A 20,621-nucleotide genomic window follows, 5' to 3' on the forward strand; every position below is an offset into this window, starting at 1 on the left:
GTGATATTCCATTAAAAGTCAGCCGTTTCCAGCTACAATTGTCATTTACAACATTAACAATGTCTACACTGTATTTCTGATCAATTTGATGTTATTTTATTGGAAAGAAAATGCGCTTTTCTTTCAAAAGCAAGGACATTTCTACGTGACCCCAAACTTTTGAACGGTAGTGTATATGTATTTATATGTATGTATGTATTTCTATGTATATGTGTGTATGTGTATGCATATATTAGCAAAATAATATATGGGGGATTGGAAGTGATGCAGAAAATTACATTGATTGAAGCTACAATCTACAGTGCCTTGCGAAAGTATTCGGCCCCCTTGAACTTTGCGACCTTTTGCCACATTTCAGGCTTCAAACATAAAGATATAAAACTGTATTTATTTGTGAAGAATCAACAACAAGTGGGACACAATCATGAAGTGGAACAACATTTATTGGATATTTCAAACTTTTTTAACAAATCAAAAACTGAAAAATTGGGCATGAAAAATTATTCAGCCCCTTTACTTTCAGTGCAGCAAACTCTCTCCAGAAGTTCAGTGAGGATCTCTGAATGATCCAATGTTGACCTAAATGACTAATGATGATAAATACAATCCACCTGTGTGTAATCAAGTCTCCGTATAAATGCACCTGCACTGTGATAGTCTCAGAGGTCCGTTAAAAGCGCAGAGAGCATCATGAAGAACAAGGAACACACCAGGCAGGCCCGAGATACTGTTGTGAAGAAGTTTAAAGCCGGATTTGGATACAAAAAGATTTCCCAAGCTTTAAACATCCCAAGGAGCACTGTGCAAGCGATAATATTGAAATGGAAGGAGTATCAGACCACTTCAAATCTACCAAGACCTGGCCGTCCCTCTAAACTTTCAGCTCATACAAGGAGAAGACTGATCAGAGATGCAGCCAAGAGGCCCATGATCACTCTGGATGAACTGCAGAGATCTACAGCTGAGGTGGGAGACTCTGTCCATAGGACAACAATCAGTCGTATATTGCACAAATCTGGCCTTTATGGAAGAGTGGCAAGAAGAAAGCCATTTCTTAAAGATATCCATAAAAAGTGTTGTTTAAAGTTTGCCACAAGCCACCTGGGAGACACACCAAACATGTGGAAGAAGGTGCTCTGGTCAGATGAAACCAAAATTGAACTTTTTGGCAACAATGCAAAAAGTTATGTTTGGCGTAAAAGCAACACAGCTCATCACCCTGAACACACCATCCCCACTGTCAAACATGGTGGTGGCAGCATCATGGTTTGGGCCTGCTTTTCTTCAGCAGGGACAGGGAAGATGGTTAAAATTGATGGGAAGATGGATCGAGCCAAATACAGGACCATTCTGGAAGAAAACCTGATGGAGTCTGCAAAAGACCTGAGACTGGGACGGAGATTTGTCTTCCAACAAGACAATGATCCAAAACATAAAGCAAAATCTACAATGGAATGGTTCAAAAATAAACATATCCAGGTGTTAGAATGGCCAAGTCAAAGTCCAGACCTGAATCCAATCGAGAATCTGTGGAAAGAACTGAAAACTGCTGTTCACAAATGCTCTCCATCCAACCTCACTGAGCTCGAGCTGTTTTGCAGCAGGAGGAATGGGAAAAAATTTCAGCCTCTCGATGTGCAAAACTGATAGAGACATACCCCAAGCGACTTACAGCTGTAATCGCAGCAAAAGTTGGCGCTACAAAGTATTAACTTAAGGGGGCTGAATAATTTTGCACGCCCAATTTTTCAGTTTTTGATTTGTTAAAAAAGTTTGAAATATCCAATACATGTCGTTCCACTTCATGATTGTGTCCCACTTGTTGTTGATTCTTCACAAAAAAATACAGTTTTATATCTTTATGTTTGAAGCCTGAAATGTGGCAAAAGGTCGCAAAGTTCAAGGGGGCCGAATACTTTCGCAAGGCACTGTATCTGCAATATTAAAGCTGATCTACCCCCTAAAAAATATATAAAAAATAAATAAATATAGAATTTATATTTCGTTGCGTTGTCAACCAAACACAATTAATTAATATTTTTGTAATTAGCCTAAAGTTAAGGTTTTCTTACAAACGAATGTGACAGTTGTTATTCAACCCAATGGTTAACACATCCATGGACACATTTTGAGGTTAGCCTACTGTAACTGTAAGTGTCTTCTTATGTAATCATGTTCAAGATAGCATGCAAAGGTCACAGGTCTGTGGCAATCTTCACAATTGCTGTTAAAAACTGTGCAGAGTTTTTATCAGCATTGATCACTTGCACAATGTACTTTTAATGTAATCTCAACTGCAATCTGGGTTATTTGGTTGTGCTATTATAGATGAACCACAGTGATATACAAAATATCTGACATTGTATTTTCATTTGAACTTTGTTGTGCTTTTAAATTGTTGAAATTGCAGTGATAACACATTCTGTGTTGTGTTGTTAAATGGTTGAAACCATAGTGATAACACATTGGGAATTAATCACACTTCTGGATGTTTTCTTTAGTGGGTTAATAAAGTTTGACATCTCATTTTTTTACCTTTATTTGATAACTAGGCAAGTCAGTTAAGAACAACATCTTATTTTTAATGACGCTTACGAACTGCCTTTTTCAGGGGCAGATCGACAGATCTTTTCCTTGTCAGCTCTGCCAACCTTTAGGTTACTAGTCCAATGCTCTAACCACAAGGATACCAGCGCCCCGCTCATTAATCACGTCTCAGCCAAATATCACCTTTCCGTGTTGAAATAAAGTTGAGGTGGGCAATGGGGTTTTTTCCTTTAATGCAATGTCAAAAAACAGCACAATTTTGTGAAATGGTGATATAACCAAAAACTTGCCGTCTACAGTTGCCTACCTCCCGCTCTCTGCAGACAAACTCACAGACCCTGAGCACGCACACGCAGACGGCACGCAGTGTGAGGGGGGTTCGCAATAGGAGTGGGTGGTGCTGAAACGAACAGCTCCGCGAGTAAATGGGCGCTTCGGCAAATAAGGTAATCAGAGAGCTTTCATAGCGCCACTGTCACTGTCTATAGAGACAGCCTAGCCATGAACCAGCCGAGCTCCCCATCCTCAAGATCCGCGTTCAAACTTCTGGAGCCCGTCTACTCACCCTGACCATGAAGAGACAAAACGTGAGGACCCTGTCGCTCATCATTTGCACGTTCACCTACCTGTTAGTCGGTGCGGCTGTCTTCGATGCCTTGGAATCTAAGAAGGAGAAGACCCAGAAAAAGAAAGTGTACGACCGAAAACAAGAGCTTATGAACACCTACAATCTCTCTCAATTCAACTTCGATGAGCTGGAGAGGGTGGTGTTGCAGCTGAAGCCTCACAAAGCCGGGGTACAGTGGAAATTCGCTGGATCTTTTTACTTTGCAATCACGGTGATCACGACCATAGGTAAGATTTGTTATACCAGTGACGTTTCGCATTTGAACGTGTTGCATTAATCAAAGTAAACACCAAAATAGCCTAGATAATGCGTAGGCTATGTGCCATGGCCTTGCAAGTTCGAGAAGGGATTTATTCAAACTAGCCTTTATGACCTTGCTGAAGATTACATTTAGTCCATCACGTTTCATGCTTTTTTTTTATTTGACAAACAATCCCATTTGGTTCAGTCTATCGGGTTATTATTATTATTAGCATAGGCTTTACTAAAGCAAACAGACACATTTAAAATGAGTTTACAGAATATTTCTAAATAGTTGCATTGGTATGGAACAGGGCTGGCCATAGCCTTTTGTGGACCCTAAGCAAAGAAAATTCTCGGTGGGCAAAACATTTTAGTGGCCCTCTTTTGCAGCAGATATTTTTTTGGTTTTTTGTTTTAGACTTTATTTCCTGCAATTCTGCACATTTTGCCATGGGGTGTAGAGAAAATGTTGCATTTTTAAAGCAAGTTTGTTACAATTTTACAGAATTTCCAGTGAGGTGAAGCGAAGATTTAGCAATTTTATAACTAATTTCATGCAATTGTACTCATTATGCAATTCTCCACATTATTGCCATAGGGTGGAGAAACATTTTTGCAGTTTTCAAACGCATTTCCTGCAGTTCTACACATTTTGCCATGACTTATGCAATACTAATATGATATCTGAGTTAGTGTGACTAACAAAATCAATGTGAGGCCCCTGGAGGTCAGGGCACTTTGGCATGTTCCCTGCATGCCTGGTCACCAACTCGACCATTATAGCTGGTGGAGATGAGCTAATTGAGTGACTGTCAGTGACTGACATAATAAGAGAACAACTGCTGATGCACAACCAAATTTATAAATTGCATCTTGTGTATTCAACTACTCAACTCTAAACAACTCTAAAGTTGAGACACTATTTTTTATTTATTTTTAAATGTATATATATATATATATATATATATATATATATATATATATGTGTGTGTGTTTTTGTTGGGAGCACTCTAGCAGCCACGGGGCCCCAAGCGATCGCTTATGTCTAGGGCCGGCCCTGCTATGAGAGTTTGCAGTAGGTTTTGAAATGATTAAGGTCAACTTTTATCTGTTTTATAGTGAGATACCATTGCAAATATGGTGTTTAATCTTGTTAGGACCCTGCTTCTTTTTTGACTGGACTTCTGGTATGGAATATGTCTTACAAAGCAATCCATCACAACCGTAGAATAACTATTATCTTTAACAGGTTGCAATCATAATCTTTGCAAGAGGCGTTGGAATAATGGCTATTCAGAAGTATCAGGTGCAAATGTTGAGCCTAACCAAAGCGTGGTCTTTAAAAGTCTCACCAGATAAAATTCTACATGTTAAAAATTCATCTCAACATAATATTTAGGTTTGAAAGTTGTTTCTACTGCCAAAAGAGAAATGTAGCCTACATGATGGAGGAAGTACACTCACCTAAATCCCTTAACCACATTTCCCACTATCACCTTTTATATTAAGTAACTACAATGCACCTTCCTCCATACCATCACCCTCATCCCCAGCCTCATCTCTGGTCCCCACCTCTGGCTCGGCTCTGTATTGGGTGACTTGGGGCAGTTGTGCCTGGTGACCCAAGGTGGTGATAACCCTATCACATGTAGAGGACTAATTGCATGCAAACCCGATCCAAGAAGCTGAAACCGCATGCTGTAATTGTGAGCCCACTGGCTGGCAGTGACACAGTGTTTGGCTTTTCAATTCACCATTAATTATTGATGGCAACACCAGAGTTTGCACTGTTCAACTGGCCTCTCATCCACACACCTACTCTTACAGTATATTGTATACTCTACAAACACACACACACACACACACACACACACACACACACACACACACACACACACACACACACACACACACACACACACACGATACTGTAGAAACGCAATTACACCAAGTCATAACCCCATGATAGTGCATAACAGTGAAGTCACATCTCTGGCAGACACACAGCTACATCTCTTGAGAAACATACTGCATAACCCGAAAACACTGACCATTTCTCAAAACGAGACCGAGTCAAGACCGAGATCAGTAAAATGTGAGTTCAATTCAAGACCGTGATTGTAATTTTGTCAAATCAAATAGTATTTGTCAACAGGTCCCTTTCAGTGAAATGCTTACTTTACAAGCCCTTAACCAACAATGCTTTAAGAAGTTTAAGTAAAAAATAGAAAATAAAAGTAACAAATAATAAAACAGCAGCAGTAAAATAACAATAGTGAGGCTATATACAGGGGGGACCTGTACAGAGTCAATGTGTGGGTGCACCAGTTAGTCGAGGTAATTTTTTTAAAACATTTTTATTTTACCTTTATTTAACCAGGCAAGTCAGTTAAGAACAAATTCTTATTTTCAATGACGGCCTGGGAACAGTGGGTTAACTGCCTGTTCAGGGGCAGAACGACAGATTTTGTCAGCTCGGGGGTTTGAACTCGCAACCTTCCGGTTACTAGTCCAACGCTCTAACCACTAGGCTACCCTGCCGTAATATGTACATGTATGTAGAGTTACAGTGACTATACATAGATAATAAATAGAGAGTAGCAGAAGTGTAAAAGAGGGGTCTGGGTAGCCCTTTGATCAGCTGTTCAGGAGTCTTATGGCTTGGGAGTAGAAGCTGTTAAGAATACTTCTGGACCCAGACTTGGCGCTCCGGTACCACTTGCCATGCGGTAGCAGAGAGAACAGTCTATGACTAGGGTGTCTGGAGTCTTTGACAATTTTTAGGGCCTTCCTCTGACAGCGCCTGGTATAGAGGTTCTGGATGGCAGGAAGCTTGGCCCCAGTGATGTACTGGGCCGTACACAATACCCTCTGTAGTGCCTTGCGGTCAGAGGCCAAGCAGTTGCCATACCAGGCAGTGATGCAACCGGTCAGAATGCTCTCGATGGTGCAAATGTAGAACTTTTTGGGGATCTGAGGACCCATGCCAAATCTTTTTAGTTTCCTGAGGGGGAAAAGTTGTGCCCTCTTCACGACTGTCTTGGTGTTTTTGGACCATGATAGTTTGTTGGTGATGTGGACACCGTGCCTGGCCTTGCAGTCATGTGTGAACAGGGAGTACATGAGGGGACTGAGCACGCACCCCTGAGGAGCCCCCGTGTTGAGGATCTGCGTGGCGGATGTGTTGTTGCCTACCCTTACCAACTGGGGGCAGCCCGGCAGGAAGTCCCGGATCCAGTTGCAGAGGGAGGTCTTCAGTCCCAGGGTCCTTAGCTTAGTGATGAGCTTTGATGGCAGTATGTTGTTGAATGCTGAGCTGTAGTCAATGAATAGCATTCTCACATACACTACAGATATAGAACACCTATAGAACACCTACTCATTCAGGGGTTTTTCTTTATTTTTGCCAAGAGTGTGCAAAGCTGTCATCAAGGAAAAGGATGGCTATTTGAAGAATCTCAAATCTCAAATATATTTAGATGTGTTTAATTTTTTTTTGGTTACTATATGATTCCAAATGTTTTATTTCATAGTTTTGATGTCTTCACTATTATTCTACAATCTAGAAAATAGTACAAATAAAGAAAAAACCCTTGAATGAGTAGGTGTTTGTCACGGCAGATTTCCTCCTCTTCCTCTGAAGAGGTGAAACAAGGATCTGACCAATACGCAGCGTGGTAGGTGTCCATCGTTTTTAATAAGAAAAACTAAACATGAACACAGATACAAAATAATAAAGTGAACTGGCAACGAAACAGTCCCGTGTGGCACAAACACTGACACAGGAAACAATCACCCACAAAATACCCAAAGAATATGGCTACCTAAATATGGTTCCCAATCAGAGACAAAGGTAGACAGCTGCCTCTAATTGGGAACCAATCTAGGCAACCATAGACATACAATTTACCTAGACAGGAAACAGCCCCATAAACATACAAACCCCTAGACACGACAAAACACATAAATCCCCCATGTCACACCCTGACCTAACCAAAATAAGAAAGAAAACAAAGATAACTAAGCCCAGGGCGTGACAGTGTTCTCAAGCTTTTGACAGGTAGTGTAGGTGTTCCTTTTGTCCAGGTGGGAAAAGGCAGTGTTGAGTGCCATAGAGATTGCATCATCTGTGGATTTGTTGGGGCGGTAAGCAAATTGGAGAGGGTCTAGGGTTTCTGAGATAATGGTGTTGAAATCACCAACATAATAAGAGTTCAAAATGTCCAGTATTTCTGTGTTCATATTTCAGAAAATATGGATTCTTTAGACATTCAAAATAGTGTATGGACACAAGACAAGACAAATGGATATATGAAAAATGGAGTGGCGATGGCTAGAAAGCTGGTGATGTTGATCGCCGAACGCCGCCCGAACAAGGAGAGGAGCCGACTTCGGCGGAATTCGTGACAGTACCCCCCTTTGACGCGTGGCTCCAGCGGTGCGCCAACACCGGCCTCGAGGACGACACGGAGGATGAAGCGCAGGGCGATCCGGCCGGCAACTGTGAAACTCCCACAGCAGTTCAGGATCCAAAACATCTGCAACCGGAACCCAGCACCTCTCCTCCGGCCCGTACCCCTCCCACTCCATCAGGTACTGAAGGTTCCCCACCCGATGCCTCAAATCCAGGATGGAATGAACGATGTACGCCAGGGCCCCCTCGAAGTCCAAAGGTGGTGGAGGGACCTCCCGCACCTCAGATTCCTGGAGCGGACCAGCCATCACCGGCCTGAGGAGAGACACATGGAACGAGGCGTTAATAAGATAATCAGAGGGAAGCTGTAAACTGTAACATACCCAGCCTCGGACATGACGTCATGAGCGGCGATGGCTAGAAAGCCGGTGACTTCGATCGCCGAACGCCACCTGAACAAGGAGAGGAGTAGACTTTGGCGGAAGTCGTGACACCTTCAGAAAAGGGCAAAGGATTTATAAAATAATTATCATAATAATATAATAATAACAATAATGACATTATTATTTTCAATCATGTTCTGATTTCATCTCTTCAATTTTTGTTAGAAAGGGTTAACTCTGAAGAGAAATAAAGATCCAATCAGGATTTTTCTTTTGTCTCTGGAGAGATAAATCTAGCCAAGTCAGCCATTGGCTAGGCCATCAGACGCTAGGTAAAGGCATCCACCATTCAACCGTATTTGGGCAAAAATTTGGAGTGACAGTGGAATCAACTAATCACATTTTGACTTAATGGGTTGGCCTGTTTTTACAAAAAGTATGTTAACTTCTACCTTCTTGAAGGCCGACAGGTCAATGTGCAATAGCGAGCAGTAGTTTTTCTATGGTCTAGTTAGTTAACTTTTTCTGTCAGCTAGTTTGCAGCGGCTGCAGCTGGTGTTATCATAGGGGATGTTATTGCTAATTTGTTACCTTCTCCCTTTTAAGCATAACTTTCAACAAGAACTTAAGTTTCAAATGATCATAATCTGGTGAGTGGAACAGTGTTATGTATTGTAGCGCGCTTGCTGTTAGACATCTCTTTGAAAATAACTTGTGTATGAAACATTATTGCATTTAAAGTGGGACCGACTGCATTTTAACAACATGGAATACTGTTCAAATCTGTTCATATACACCCTCAGGAAGAATATGACACTTTAAAAAACGACCATCCTTTCTATTGGGCAACGTGTAATCACTTGACAAAAACGGGATGATCTCTGTTCGAGACTCTCCTACTAACGGGACATTAAAAACTGTAATATCTTATGTTACACCGAGTCGTGGCTGAACGGCGACACAGATAATATACAGTTGGCTGGGTTTTCCTTGCATCGGCAGGACAGAACAGCTACGTCTGGTAAGACGAGGTGTCGGGGTGTCTAGGTATTGCTCGCCTGAGGTAGAGCACTTCATGATAAGTTGTAGACCACACTATCTTCCAAGAGAGTTTTCATCTATATTTTTCGGAGCCGTCTATTTACCACCACAAACCGATGCTGGCACTAAGACCGCACTCAATGAGCTGTATAAGGCCATATGCAAAAAAGGAAATGCTCATCCAGAGGTGGCGCTCCTAGTGGAATTTAATGCAGGTAAACTTAAATCCGTTTTACTTCATTTCTACAAGCATATCATATGTGCAACCAGAGGGAAAAAAACTCAAGAACACTCCACACACAGCGACGCATACAAAGCTCTCCCTCCATTTGGTAAATCTGACCATATTTCTAACCTCCTGATTCCTGCTTACAAGCAAAAACTAAAGCAGGAAGTACCAGTGACTCGCTCAATACGGAAGTGGTAGGATGACGTGGACGCTGTTTTGCTAGCACAGACTGGAATATGTTCCGGGATTCATCCAATGGCATTGAGGAGTATACCTACTCTGGCTTCATCAAGTACATATCCCAACCAGAAGCCATGGATTACAGGCAACATCTGCACTGAGCTAAAGGCTAGAACTGCCGCTTTCAAAGAGCTGGACACTAATTTGAATCTTCTAAGAAATCAAGCTATGCCATCAGACGAACCATTAAACTGGCAAAGCATCAATACAGGACTAAGATTGAGTCCTACTATGCAGGCTCTGACTCTCGCTGGATGTGGCAGGGTTAGCAAACTATTATGGACTTCAAAGGGAAACCCAGCCACGAGCTGCCCAGTGACGCGAGCCTACCAGACGTGCTAAATGCCTTTTATGCTTGCTTCGAGGCAAGCAACCGTGAAGCATGCATAAGAGCACCAGCTGTTCTGGACGACTGTGTGATCACGCTCTCGGTAGCCGATGTGAGCAAGACTTTTCAACAGGTTAACATTCACAAGGCCGCGGGGCCAGACGGTTTACCAGGACATGTACTCAGAGCATGCGTGGACCAACTGACATTTTCAAGCTCTCCCTGACAGAGTCTATAATACCTACATGTTTCAAGGAGAACAGCCTAGTCCGTGTGCCCAAGAAAGCGAATGTAATCTGCCTAAATGACTATCGCCCTGTATTACTCACGTCGGTAGCCATGAATTGCTTTCAAAGGCTGATCATGGCTCAAGTCCAGGTCCAAAAGGATCCTTAATCTACCCCCAAGCCATAAGACTGCTGAACAATTAATAAAATGGCCAACTGGACTATTTACATTTACCCCCCCTCCCCTTTTGTTTTTACACAGCTGCTACTCGCTGTTTATTATCTATGCATAGTCACTTTACCCCTACCTACATGTACAAATTACCTCGACTAACCTGTACCCCCGCACATTGACTCGATACCGGTACTCCCTGTATATAGCCTCGTTATTGATATTTTTATTGAGTTACTTTTTATTTAAAACAATTTACTTTAGTTTATTTAGTAAATATTTTATTAACTCTTTCTTGAACTGCATTGTTGGTTAAGGGCTTATAAGTAAGCATTTCGCTGTAAGGTTATTCGGCACATGTTACAAATAAAATTAGGTTTGATTTGATTTTGTTTCTCAGTTTCTCATTCCCAGCTTTGATGCAACTGTACTGTCTCCGCCTTACAGATGGTAACGGTGTGAACAGGCCGTGGCTCTGGTGGCTGAGTTCCGTGAGGATATTTTTGGCCTTCCTGTGACACCGGGTGCTGTTGATGTCTAGGAGGGTAGACCGTGTGCCCCCTGTGATGGTTTGGGCTGACCGCACCACCCTCTGGAAAGCCTTGCAGTTGCAGATGGGACAATGTCCATACCAGGCAGTGATACAGCCTGACAGGATAATTCAATGTTGCATCTGTAGAAGTTTGAGTGTATTAGGGGCCAAGCCAACCTTCTTCAGCCTCCTGAGGTTGAGGAAGTGCTGTTATGCCTTCTTCACCATGCTGTCTGTGTGAAGGGACCAATTCATGTTGTCATTGATGTGCACGCCGAGGAACTTTAAGCTTTTAACCCTCTCCATTGCAGCCCTGTCTGTCACAATCGTTTGTTGAATAAATGGACCAAGGCGCAGCGTGCGTAGAGTTCCGCATGTTTAATTATTGAAACTCACCAAAACAATACAGAAACAAACGAAACGTGAAGTAATGGAGTGCTGACAGGCACTACACAAAAACAAGATCCCACAAACAACAGGTGGGGAAAGGCTGCCTAAATATGATTCCCAATCAGAGACAACGATAGACAGCTCCCTCTGATTGGGAACCATACCAGGCCAACATAGAAATGAATGCCCACCCTAATCACACCCTGACCTAACCAAATAGAGAAATAAAAGGATCTCTAAGGTCAGAGCGAGACAATGTCGATGTAGTCCACAACCAGCAACTTTGTTTTGTTGACATTGAGGGAGAGGTTATTTTTCTATTACCACTCCCCCAGGGGTCTCACCTCCTCCCTGTAGGCTGTCTCGTCATGGTTGGTCATCAGGCCTACCACTGTTGTGTTGTCAGCCAACTTGATGATTGAGACGTTCATGGCCATACAGTCATTGGTGAACAGGGAGAACAGGAGGGGGCTGAGCATGCTCTCTGTGGGGTTGAGGATCAGTGTGGCGGAGGTGTTGTTACCTACCTTCACCAAGTGGTGAAATAAAAAAACAATACAAAAATCAATCTATACAAAATACCCTTAAATAACAAAGCATAAACTGTTTTAAAATAAAAAGTGAAATGACACTTTACTCACTACTTTGTTGCGAAGCTCATTTGGCAGAGAATGCAACCTCGACTCTTCTTGGGTATTACTCTACAACTTTGGCACACCTGTATTTGGGGAGTTTGTCCCATTCTTCTCTGCAGATCCTCTCAAGATCTGTCAGGTTGGATGGGGAGCGTCGCTGCACAGCCATGTTCAGGTCTCTCCAGAGATATTCGATTGGATTCAAATCTGGGCTCTGACTGGGCCACTCAAGGACATTCAGAGACTTGTCCCGAAGCCACTCATGCATTGTCTTGGCTGTGTGCTTAGGGTTGTTGTCCTGTTGGAAGGTGAACCTTCACACCAGTCTGAGGTCCTGAGCACTCTGGAGCAGGTTTACATCAAGAAGCTCTCTGTACTTTGCGCTGTTCATTTTTCCCTCGATCCTGACTAGTCTTTCAGCCCCTGCCGCTGAGAAAATCCCCACAGCATGATGCAGTCACCACCATGCTTCACCGTAGGGATGGTGCCAGGTTTCCTCCTGACATGATGCTTTGCATTCAGGCCAAAGAGTTCAATCTTGGTTTCATCAGACCAGAGAATCTTGTTTCTCCTTTAGGTGCCTTTTGGAAAACTCCAAGCAGGCTGTCATGTGCCTTTTACTTTGGAGTGGCTTTTGTCCGGACACTCTACCATAAAGGCCTGATTGATGGAGTGCTGTAGAGATGGAAGGTTCTCCCATCTCCACAGAGGAACTGGAGCTCTTTCAGAGTGACCATCGGGTTCTTGGTCACCTCGCTGACCAATGAATCTGAAGTCAAATTCGTAAAACCATGAGATCTTGTTGGCCCACTTACATGTTCGGGCATTCAAAGTAGCCCTATCAAAGAACTGTTAATGAGTAATCATTTTTATTTATTTCACCTTTATTTAACCAGTTAGGCTAGTTGAGAACAAGTTCTCATTTACAACTGCGACCTGGCCATAAAGCACAGCAGTTCGACACATACAACAACACAGTTACAGTGCCTTGCGAAAGTATTCGGCACCCTTGAACTTTGCGACCTTTTGCCACATTTCAGGCTGCAAACATAAAGATATAAAACTGTATTTTTTTGTGAAGAATCAACAACAAGTGGGACACAATCATGAAGTGGAACGACATTTATTGGATATTTCAAACTTTTTTAACAAATCAAAAACTGAAAAATTGGCCGTGCAAAATTATTCAGCCCCCTTAAGTTAATACTTTGTAGCGCCACCTTTTGCTGCGATTACAGCTGTAAGTCGCTTGGGGTATGTCTCTATCAGTTTTGCACATCGAGAGACTGACATTTTTTTCCCATTCCTCCTTGCAAAACAGCTCGAGCTCAGTGAGGTTGGATGGAGTGCATTTGTGAACAGCAGTTTTCAGTTCTTTCCACAGATTCTCGATTGGATTCAGGTCTGGACTTTGACTTGGCCATTCTAACACCTGGATATGTTTATTTTTGAACCATTCCATTGTAGATTTTGCTTTAAGTTTTGGATCATTGTCTTGTTGGAAGACAAATCTCCATCCCAGTCTCAGGTCTTTTGCAGACTCCATCAGGTTTTCTTCCAGAATGGTCCTGTATTTGGCTCCATCCATCTTCCCATCAATTTTAACCATCTCCCTGTCCCTGCTGAGGAAAAGCAGGCCCAAACCATGATGCTGCCACCACCATGTTTGACAGTGGGGATGGTGTGTTCAGCTGTGTTGCTTTTACGCCAAACATAACGTTTTTCATTGTTGCCAAAAAGTTCAATTTTGGTTTCATCTGACCAGAGCACCTTCTTCCACATGTTTGGTGTGTCTCCCAGGTGGCTTGTGGCAAACTTTAACCAACACTTTTTATGGATATCTTTAAGAAATGGCTTTCTTCTTGCCACTCTTCCATAAAGGCCAGATTTGTGCAATATACGACTGATTGTTGTCCTATGGACAGAGTCTCCCACCTCAGCTGTAGATCTCTGCAGTTCATCCAGAGTGATCATGGGCCTCTTGGCTGCATCTCTGATCAGTCTTCTCCTTGTATGAGCTGAAAGTTTAGAGGGACGGCCAGGTCTTGGTAGATTTGCAGTGGTCTGATACTCCTTCCATTTCAATATTATCGCTTGCACAGTGCTCCTTGGGATGTTTAAAGCTTGGGAAATCTTTTTGTATCCAAATCCGGCTTTAAACTTCTTCACAACAGTATCTCGGACCTGCCTGGTGTGTTCCTTGTTCTTCATGATGCTCTCTGCGCTTTTAACGGACCTCTGAGACTATCACAGTGCAGGTGCATTTATACGGAGACTTGATTACACACAGGTGGATTGTATTTATCATCATTAGTCATTTAGGTCAACATTGGATCATTCAGAGATCCTCACTGAACTTCTGGAGAGAGTTTGCTGCACTGAAAGTAAAGGGGCTGAATAATTTTGCACGCCCAATTTTTCAGTTTTTGATTTGTTAAAAAAGTTTGAAATATCCAATAAATGTCGTTCCACTTCATGATTGTGTCCCACTTGTTGTTGATTCTTCACAAAAAAATACAGTTTTATATCTTTATGTTTGAAGCCTGAAATGTGGCAAAAGGTCGCAAAGTTCAAGGAGGCCGAATACTTTCGCAAGGCACTGTACACATGGAATAAATAAACATACAGTCAATAATACAGTAGAAAAAGTCTATATACAGTGTGTGCAAATGAGGTAAGATAAGGGAGGTAAGGCAATAAATAGGCCATGGTTGGGAAGTAATTACAATATACCAATTAAACACTGGAGTAATTAATGTGCAGAAGATGAATGTGCAAGTAGAGATACTGGGGTGCAAAGGAGCAAGGTAAATAAATAAATTCAGTAAGGGGAGGAGGTAGTTGGATGGGCTATTTACAGATGGGCTATGTACAGGTGCAGTGATCTGTGAGTTGCTCTGACAGCTGGTGCTTAATGCTAGGGAGAGTCTCCAGCTTCAGTGATTTTTGCAGTTTGTTCCAGTCATAGGCAGCAGAGAACTGGAAGGAAAAGCGACCAAATTAGGAATTGGCTTTGTTGGTGACCAGTGAGATATACCTGCTGGAGCGCGTGCTACGGGTGGGTGCTGCTATGGTGACCAGTGAGCTGAGATAAGGCAGGCTTTACCTAGCAAAGACATGTTGATGACCTGGAGCTAGTGGGTTTGGCGACGAGTATGAAGCGAGGGCCAGCCAACGAGAGCGTACAGGTCACAGTGGTGGGTAGTGCATGGGGCTTTGGTGACAAAATGGATGGCACTGTGATAGACTGCATCCAATTTGTTGAGTAGAGTGTTGGAGGCTATTTTGTAAATTACATCGCTGAAGTCGAGGATCGGTAGGAGGGTCACTTTTACGAGGGTATGTTTTGCAGCATGAGTGAAGGATGCTTTGTTGCGAAATAGGGAAGCCAATTCTAGATTTCATTTTGGATTGGAGATGCTTAATGTGAGTCTGGAAGGAGAATTTATCATTTCAATGGATGTAATCAGTTAATGAATGGCTGCAGCAACGGTCTGACAAACACAGCTGGCGCTGCATAATAAATGAGGCCTAAGTAGACAAAAGAACAATTAAGTCATTTGAACGACATAGGGAAAAATACTAAGTTGTTCAAACAAGACACAAGATACTAAGTAATTTGGATGAGAATTCCAAGAGTCAACTTTTATAATTTTCTTTGCCCTGGGCTTTTGGGCTTCCGTACTAACCGTAACCTTAGCAAGCATTTCCTTATCAACAGATTTTTTGACTGACAGCTGTTCTGAACTTGAGCACCTCGCGCAACAAGCAGTTGCCCCTATCCCTCTTGCTAATTAGGCAACTTTAGCACATTTTTTGTTGTCTGATTGAGGGAAACACCCTTATTAAGAGGACTATGTATTTTGAAAGATGAGACGTTGAGGAGAACACCCAGGAGTCCAAATGTGCGCTTCACATTTCCACTCATGTCATATACAGTGTCAACATTTATGATCACTATGTTTGATGTAAAGTTACCATGTGTTATTCTGAATAGAATGATCCCCGGTTTGTCTATTGTGAAGAAAATTTGCAGTAGAAACACGCACCTGAATGCACTCATGTCACCTTTCCATGCGCACCAAAATAATGATCTGTTTCCCTGAATTGCATTGTGAAAGCCTAACACTGTAATACCATATTTATTTATTATACTTAGCTAATTATGTTGGCAATAGTCAAGCGGTCAAATGATGCCTATCTGAGCCTGATTGCGATTTATAATGGACCGTTTTTGGGGGATTGTGTAAACAACAGTAATTGTGTTATGGTGGGGATGCAGGGTTGTGTTCCAAACAAAACAACTATAAGTGTCATTGCTAGGAGAGCTCATAAAAGTACCTTATAGTTGAAGACTCTTCTTTGAGTCATAAAAGTGCATTGAAATTACTTAGGAACTGTGCCCATGTCCGAGAGGTGTGTGGCCACTTGGAGGACCCATTAGTTATTTTACTCAAACTCTTGTAATTATTTTGTTTTATGTTGCACTTACCCCAGATTTTCTAGAAATATTTGTATCATGTTGCTGAAATGTATCCAGACTATTAGGTGAACTGTTGTGTCCTGACCTTTGGTCTAATAATTTCCCAATAATCCCCAAACTGTTCCCTTTCAATTGCTAATGCACATGCTTTTCATATTTATTTTGTAAGAAACATTTCAATTGAGCCATACCCATACATGCCAATTCCCATGAGTATAAAGGGTTAAAGGCCTGAAAATGCTAATAGTAGTGGCGTGTTTAGCAAAACAATGTGTGGATTGCAGTCACTTCTTGTCCATAGACTGCTTTCAAGGTAAAGAAAGAAATACCGAAATATGTAATTTTGCCAAACTATCTATCTATCTATCCCTTTAAAATATTCATATTCAAACATTCTTTGAACTATTCTATTTGGATGCCACCACCTCACCCCCATTAGCAGTACCCTCTTCTTTCACTCTGAATCAAAACAATACCTCCAAAAGATGACAAGGCACTTATCCTAATTTCAGAAAATAAAATGATAGCCATGAGTACTTGCGGAGGCATGATGAGTGAGCGTTATATTAGCAGTGGTATTATTAAGAGAGAATAGTGGCCTCCTAGCCCTTGCTTCCTCAAGCCCTTACATAAAGGAAACATAAAAACATAGATTCAAAGTGACAAGGAGAACTGGAGCCCTGAGTGTCAGTGGCACTATAGAACAACCAGTCAGAGCCAGGCAGTAGCCACTCCTACTACTGTACCAGCAATAAGCCGGGTATAGCCTTGGCATGGCAGATTAAAGGAAATAAATCCTTGTCAATTTGACACCGGATTTGTCAAAATATTTAATGGCTTTTCAGGATTTTCGTCAGGAAAGCAGAGAGAGAAAATAATGAAACGATGCAGAGTATTTTTGGCTGCGAAAGCTTCTGTGTGGTGCTGTGAAACTGAGGATATTGGAGATGTGGCTGTGCTCCTGAAATGTTTGCAGAATTTTTTTCTGTTGTGTCCTTTTGTCCTGTTGTTTTAATGGAAAATGACTGATGGTTAACCTTGCCAAAACAAAACATTATTGTGTTCATTCATAGGAAGATAAGCTAGTGGGATCTGGTCAGCTTTAAACTATACAAAATAGGATCCAAATCCCTCTATGAGACATTCACAAATTCAGGTTCAATCCAAGGGATAAGTAAATACAATGCACCATCTGCAGCGTCCGGCAAATCAACTTAATATTGTCGTTTTCGACCCCACCAGTTCAGTCCACCAGTTTCCATGTGATGGAAACCAAGTTCCTAAACCACATTCCTACTAATAACCTATTTATTTATGCTTGAGTAACTTCCTTGTTGTGTAGTGCAAACTATTTTGTTTTTGCTGGTGTAACGATCACGGGTCTCTCTCAACTCGGCACTTCGTTACTTGAAGTTAACCAAAGTAACCCTGTCTCTGGCTGACCTGAGTTCCTTCTTCATCCGCGGAGTGTCTTGTCGAAGCTGCTCCTTTTTGCTCTTGTTGAGCTGCCACTGACAGCCAGGCGGGCTGTCAGTGGCAGCTCAACAATCCCCAACCCGTTCTCTCAATCGACCTCAACACCCAATCTACTCACAATGGCAAGTACTCACATTCAGACTCAGACATACACGCTGTCCCTCGCTGTCCCTTAATAGTTTTGGAAGGCTATTAATGAATTACCGTCATGTGTTTTGAAGGACTCTGTTGCTGTATATGACAAAACTGCAATGCTGAATTGTTTCAATGAGCACTTTGTATCATCTGGTAGGCTGTTTGATTCAGTGTCCTCTGTCTCTGTACAAGCCTGTGTGGATGAACCAGTGAGAGCTGGTCAAACTTTTTGCTTTTTGCCATTCTCAGTGCAGGTGGTACATAAAGCCCTGAAATCCTTAGATCAGAGAAAGCCTGCAGGTCCTGATCTTTTGGATCCCTGCTTTTTAAATCTGGCAGCTGATTTCATAGCTGAACCACTTACATATCTGTTCAATCTGACCCTGGAATGTAATGAAATTCAGAAAATCTGGAAATCAGCATTTATCTTACCACTTTCAAAAGGGGGAGATTCAACTATTTGAAATAATTATAGGCTAATCTCAAAGCTGTTGAGCAGCCCCTGGTGAAAATACTTGAAACCCTTGTGAGTGAACAGCTAAAAGAGGTTTTATTTACCTACTATTTACCTACTCTATTTTATCAATGTTCCAATCGGGCTTCAGGAAGAAGCATAGCACAATTACAGCAGCCATGAAGAATTATTATTATTATTTTTTTTATTTTTTAGAATTTTACCCCTTTTTCTCCCCAATTTCGTGGTATCCAATTGTTGTAGTAGCTACTATCTTGTCTCATCGCTACAACTCCCGTACGGGCTCGGAAGGTTGAAAGTCATGCGTCAGTCATACACAACCCAACCCAACCAAGCCGCACTGCTTCTTAACACAGCGCACATCCAACCCGGAAGCCAGCCGCACCAATGCGCCGGAGGAAACACCGTGCACCTGGCCACCTTGGTTAGCGTACACTGCGCCCAGCCCGCCACATGAGTCGCTGGTGCGTGATGAGACAAGGACACCCCTACCGACCAAGCCCTCCCTAACCCGGGCGACGCTAGGCCATATGTGCGTCGCCCCACGGACCTCCCGGTCGCGGCCGGTTACGACAGAGCCTGGGCGCGAACCCAGGGACTCTGATGGCACAGCTGGCGCTGCAGTACAGCGCCCTTAACCACTGCGCCACCCGGGAGGCCCAGCCATGAAGATTTTAAATGATATCACTGAAGCCCTTGACAAAAAACAGCACTGTGTCTCACTTTTTATTGATCTCTCTAAGGCTTTTGATACAGTTGATCATGCAGAGATTGTCGAGTGTAGGTCTTTCAGAGCATGCAGTTGCATGGTTTGCTAACTATCTGTCTGATAGAACTCAGTGCACTCAATTTGATGGGCTTATGTCTGTTAAATTGTCTGTCTGTAATGGTGTGCCCCAAGGCTCTGTACTTGGTCCTCTCTTATTCACTATTTATATAAATTATTTAGACAAAAATGTCCAAAATGCACAACTTAATTTTTATGCTGATGATACTGTTATTTACTGTTGTGCCTCGTCTCTTACAAAAACTTTCCAGAACTTGCAAACTGCTTTTTCTACTGCTTAACATACCTTATGTCAATTGAAGCTTATCTTCAATACTGACAAAACTAAAATAATGGTGTTTTCTAAAGCAAGAAATAGACCTCTGAACGTTTCACCTATTACTACCTGTCAGGGCAAGGAGATTGAAGTTGTAACCTCATATAAATATCTTGGAATTTTAATTGATGACGGCCTCTCTTTTAAACTGCATATTCAACAACTTACAAAAAAATTGAAGCTGAAATTGGGATTTTATTTTAAGCCAGAAGGAGGATAGTATTAGATACATTTATGCCTTTACTAGATTATGGGGATGTTTTATATATGAATGCTTCCGCTCAGTGTTTGAGATCAATTGACACCCTTTACCATGGCACTTTGAGATTTATTTTAAACTGCAAAACCCTTACGCACTACTGCACTTTGTATACCAGGGTTGGCTGGCCTTCTCTTGTCACTCGTAGGCTCAGGCACAGGTGCACTTTTATTTACAAGGTCATTTTGGGTTTACTACCTTTTTATTTGGGCATTTTTATTGTTCAGAAATGTGGTGGGTACACTCTTCGTTCGCTGGACTTTATCCTGCTAACTGTTCCAAATGTCCGAACTGAATTTGGTAAAAGGGCTTTTATGTACTCTGCGCCATCGTCTAGGAACGCCTTACAAAATACTTTTAAACTGGAAGAACTTGTCCCGATTGGTATTTTTAAATCACTGATGAATGATCTTGAGACTGATTCCCTGACCTGTCAATGTTTTTAATTTGCTGTTTTTGATTTTGTTATACTCTTGTGAATGATTTGGTTTTTACTAGATTACTTTTGGTTTTTCATATTGTTTGTCTGTAATTTCTGTAATGACTTGGTGCTGCCTATCTTGGCCAGGACGCTCTTGAAAAATAGATTTTAAATTTCAATGAGCCCTTCCTGTTTAAATAAAGGTTAAATAAATCAAATAAAATGTGGCTTTTTCTGAATGAAACAACAGACATAATCTC

General features: G+C 42.0%; 1 protein-coding gene across 1 annotated transcript in view; it reads left to right on the forward strand.

Annotated features, from left to right (window-relative positions):
* Positions 1-2,918: 2,918 nt before the first annotated feature.
* Positions 2,919-20,621, forward strand: part of LOC110522033 (potassium channel subfamily K member 3) — a 64,045-nt gene continuing 46,342 nt past the window's right edge. Inside the window, exon 1 of the mRNA XM_021600096.2 lies at positions 2,919-3,402. Within this exon, the coding sequence (XP_021455771.1) occupies positions 3,120-3,402 (283 nt within the window). The 5' untranslated portion in view covers positions 2,919-3,119. The remainder of the gene's footprint in view (positions 3,403-20,621) is intronic.

Source organism: Oncorhynchus mykiss, chromosome 4, assembly GCF_013265735.2.
Source record: "Oncorhynchus mykiss isolate Arlee chromosome 4, USDA_OmykA_1.1, whole genome shotgun sequence".
Lineage (NCBI taxonomy): Eukaryota > Metazoa > Chordata > Actinopteri > Salmoniformes > Salmonidae > Oncorhynchus > Oncorhynchus mykiss.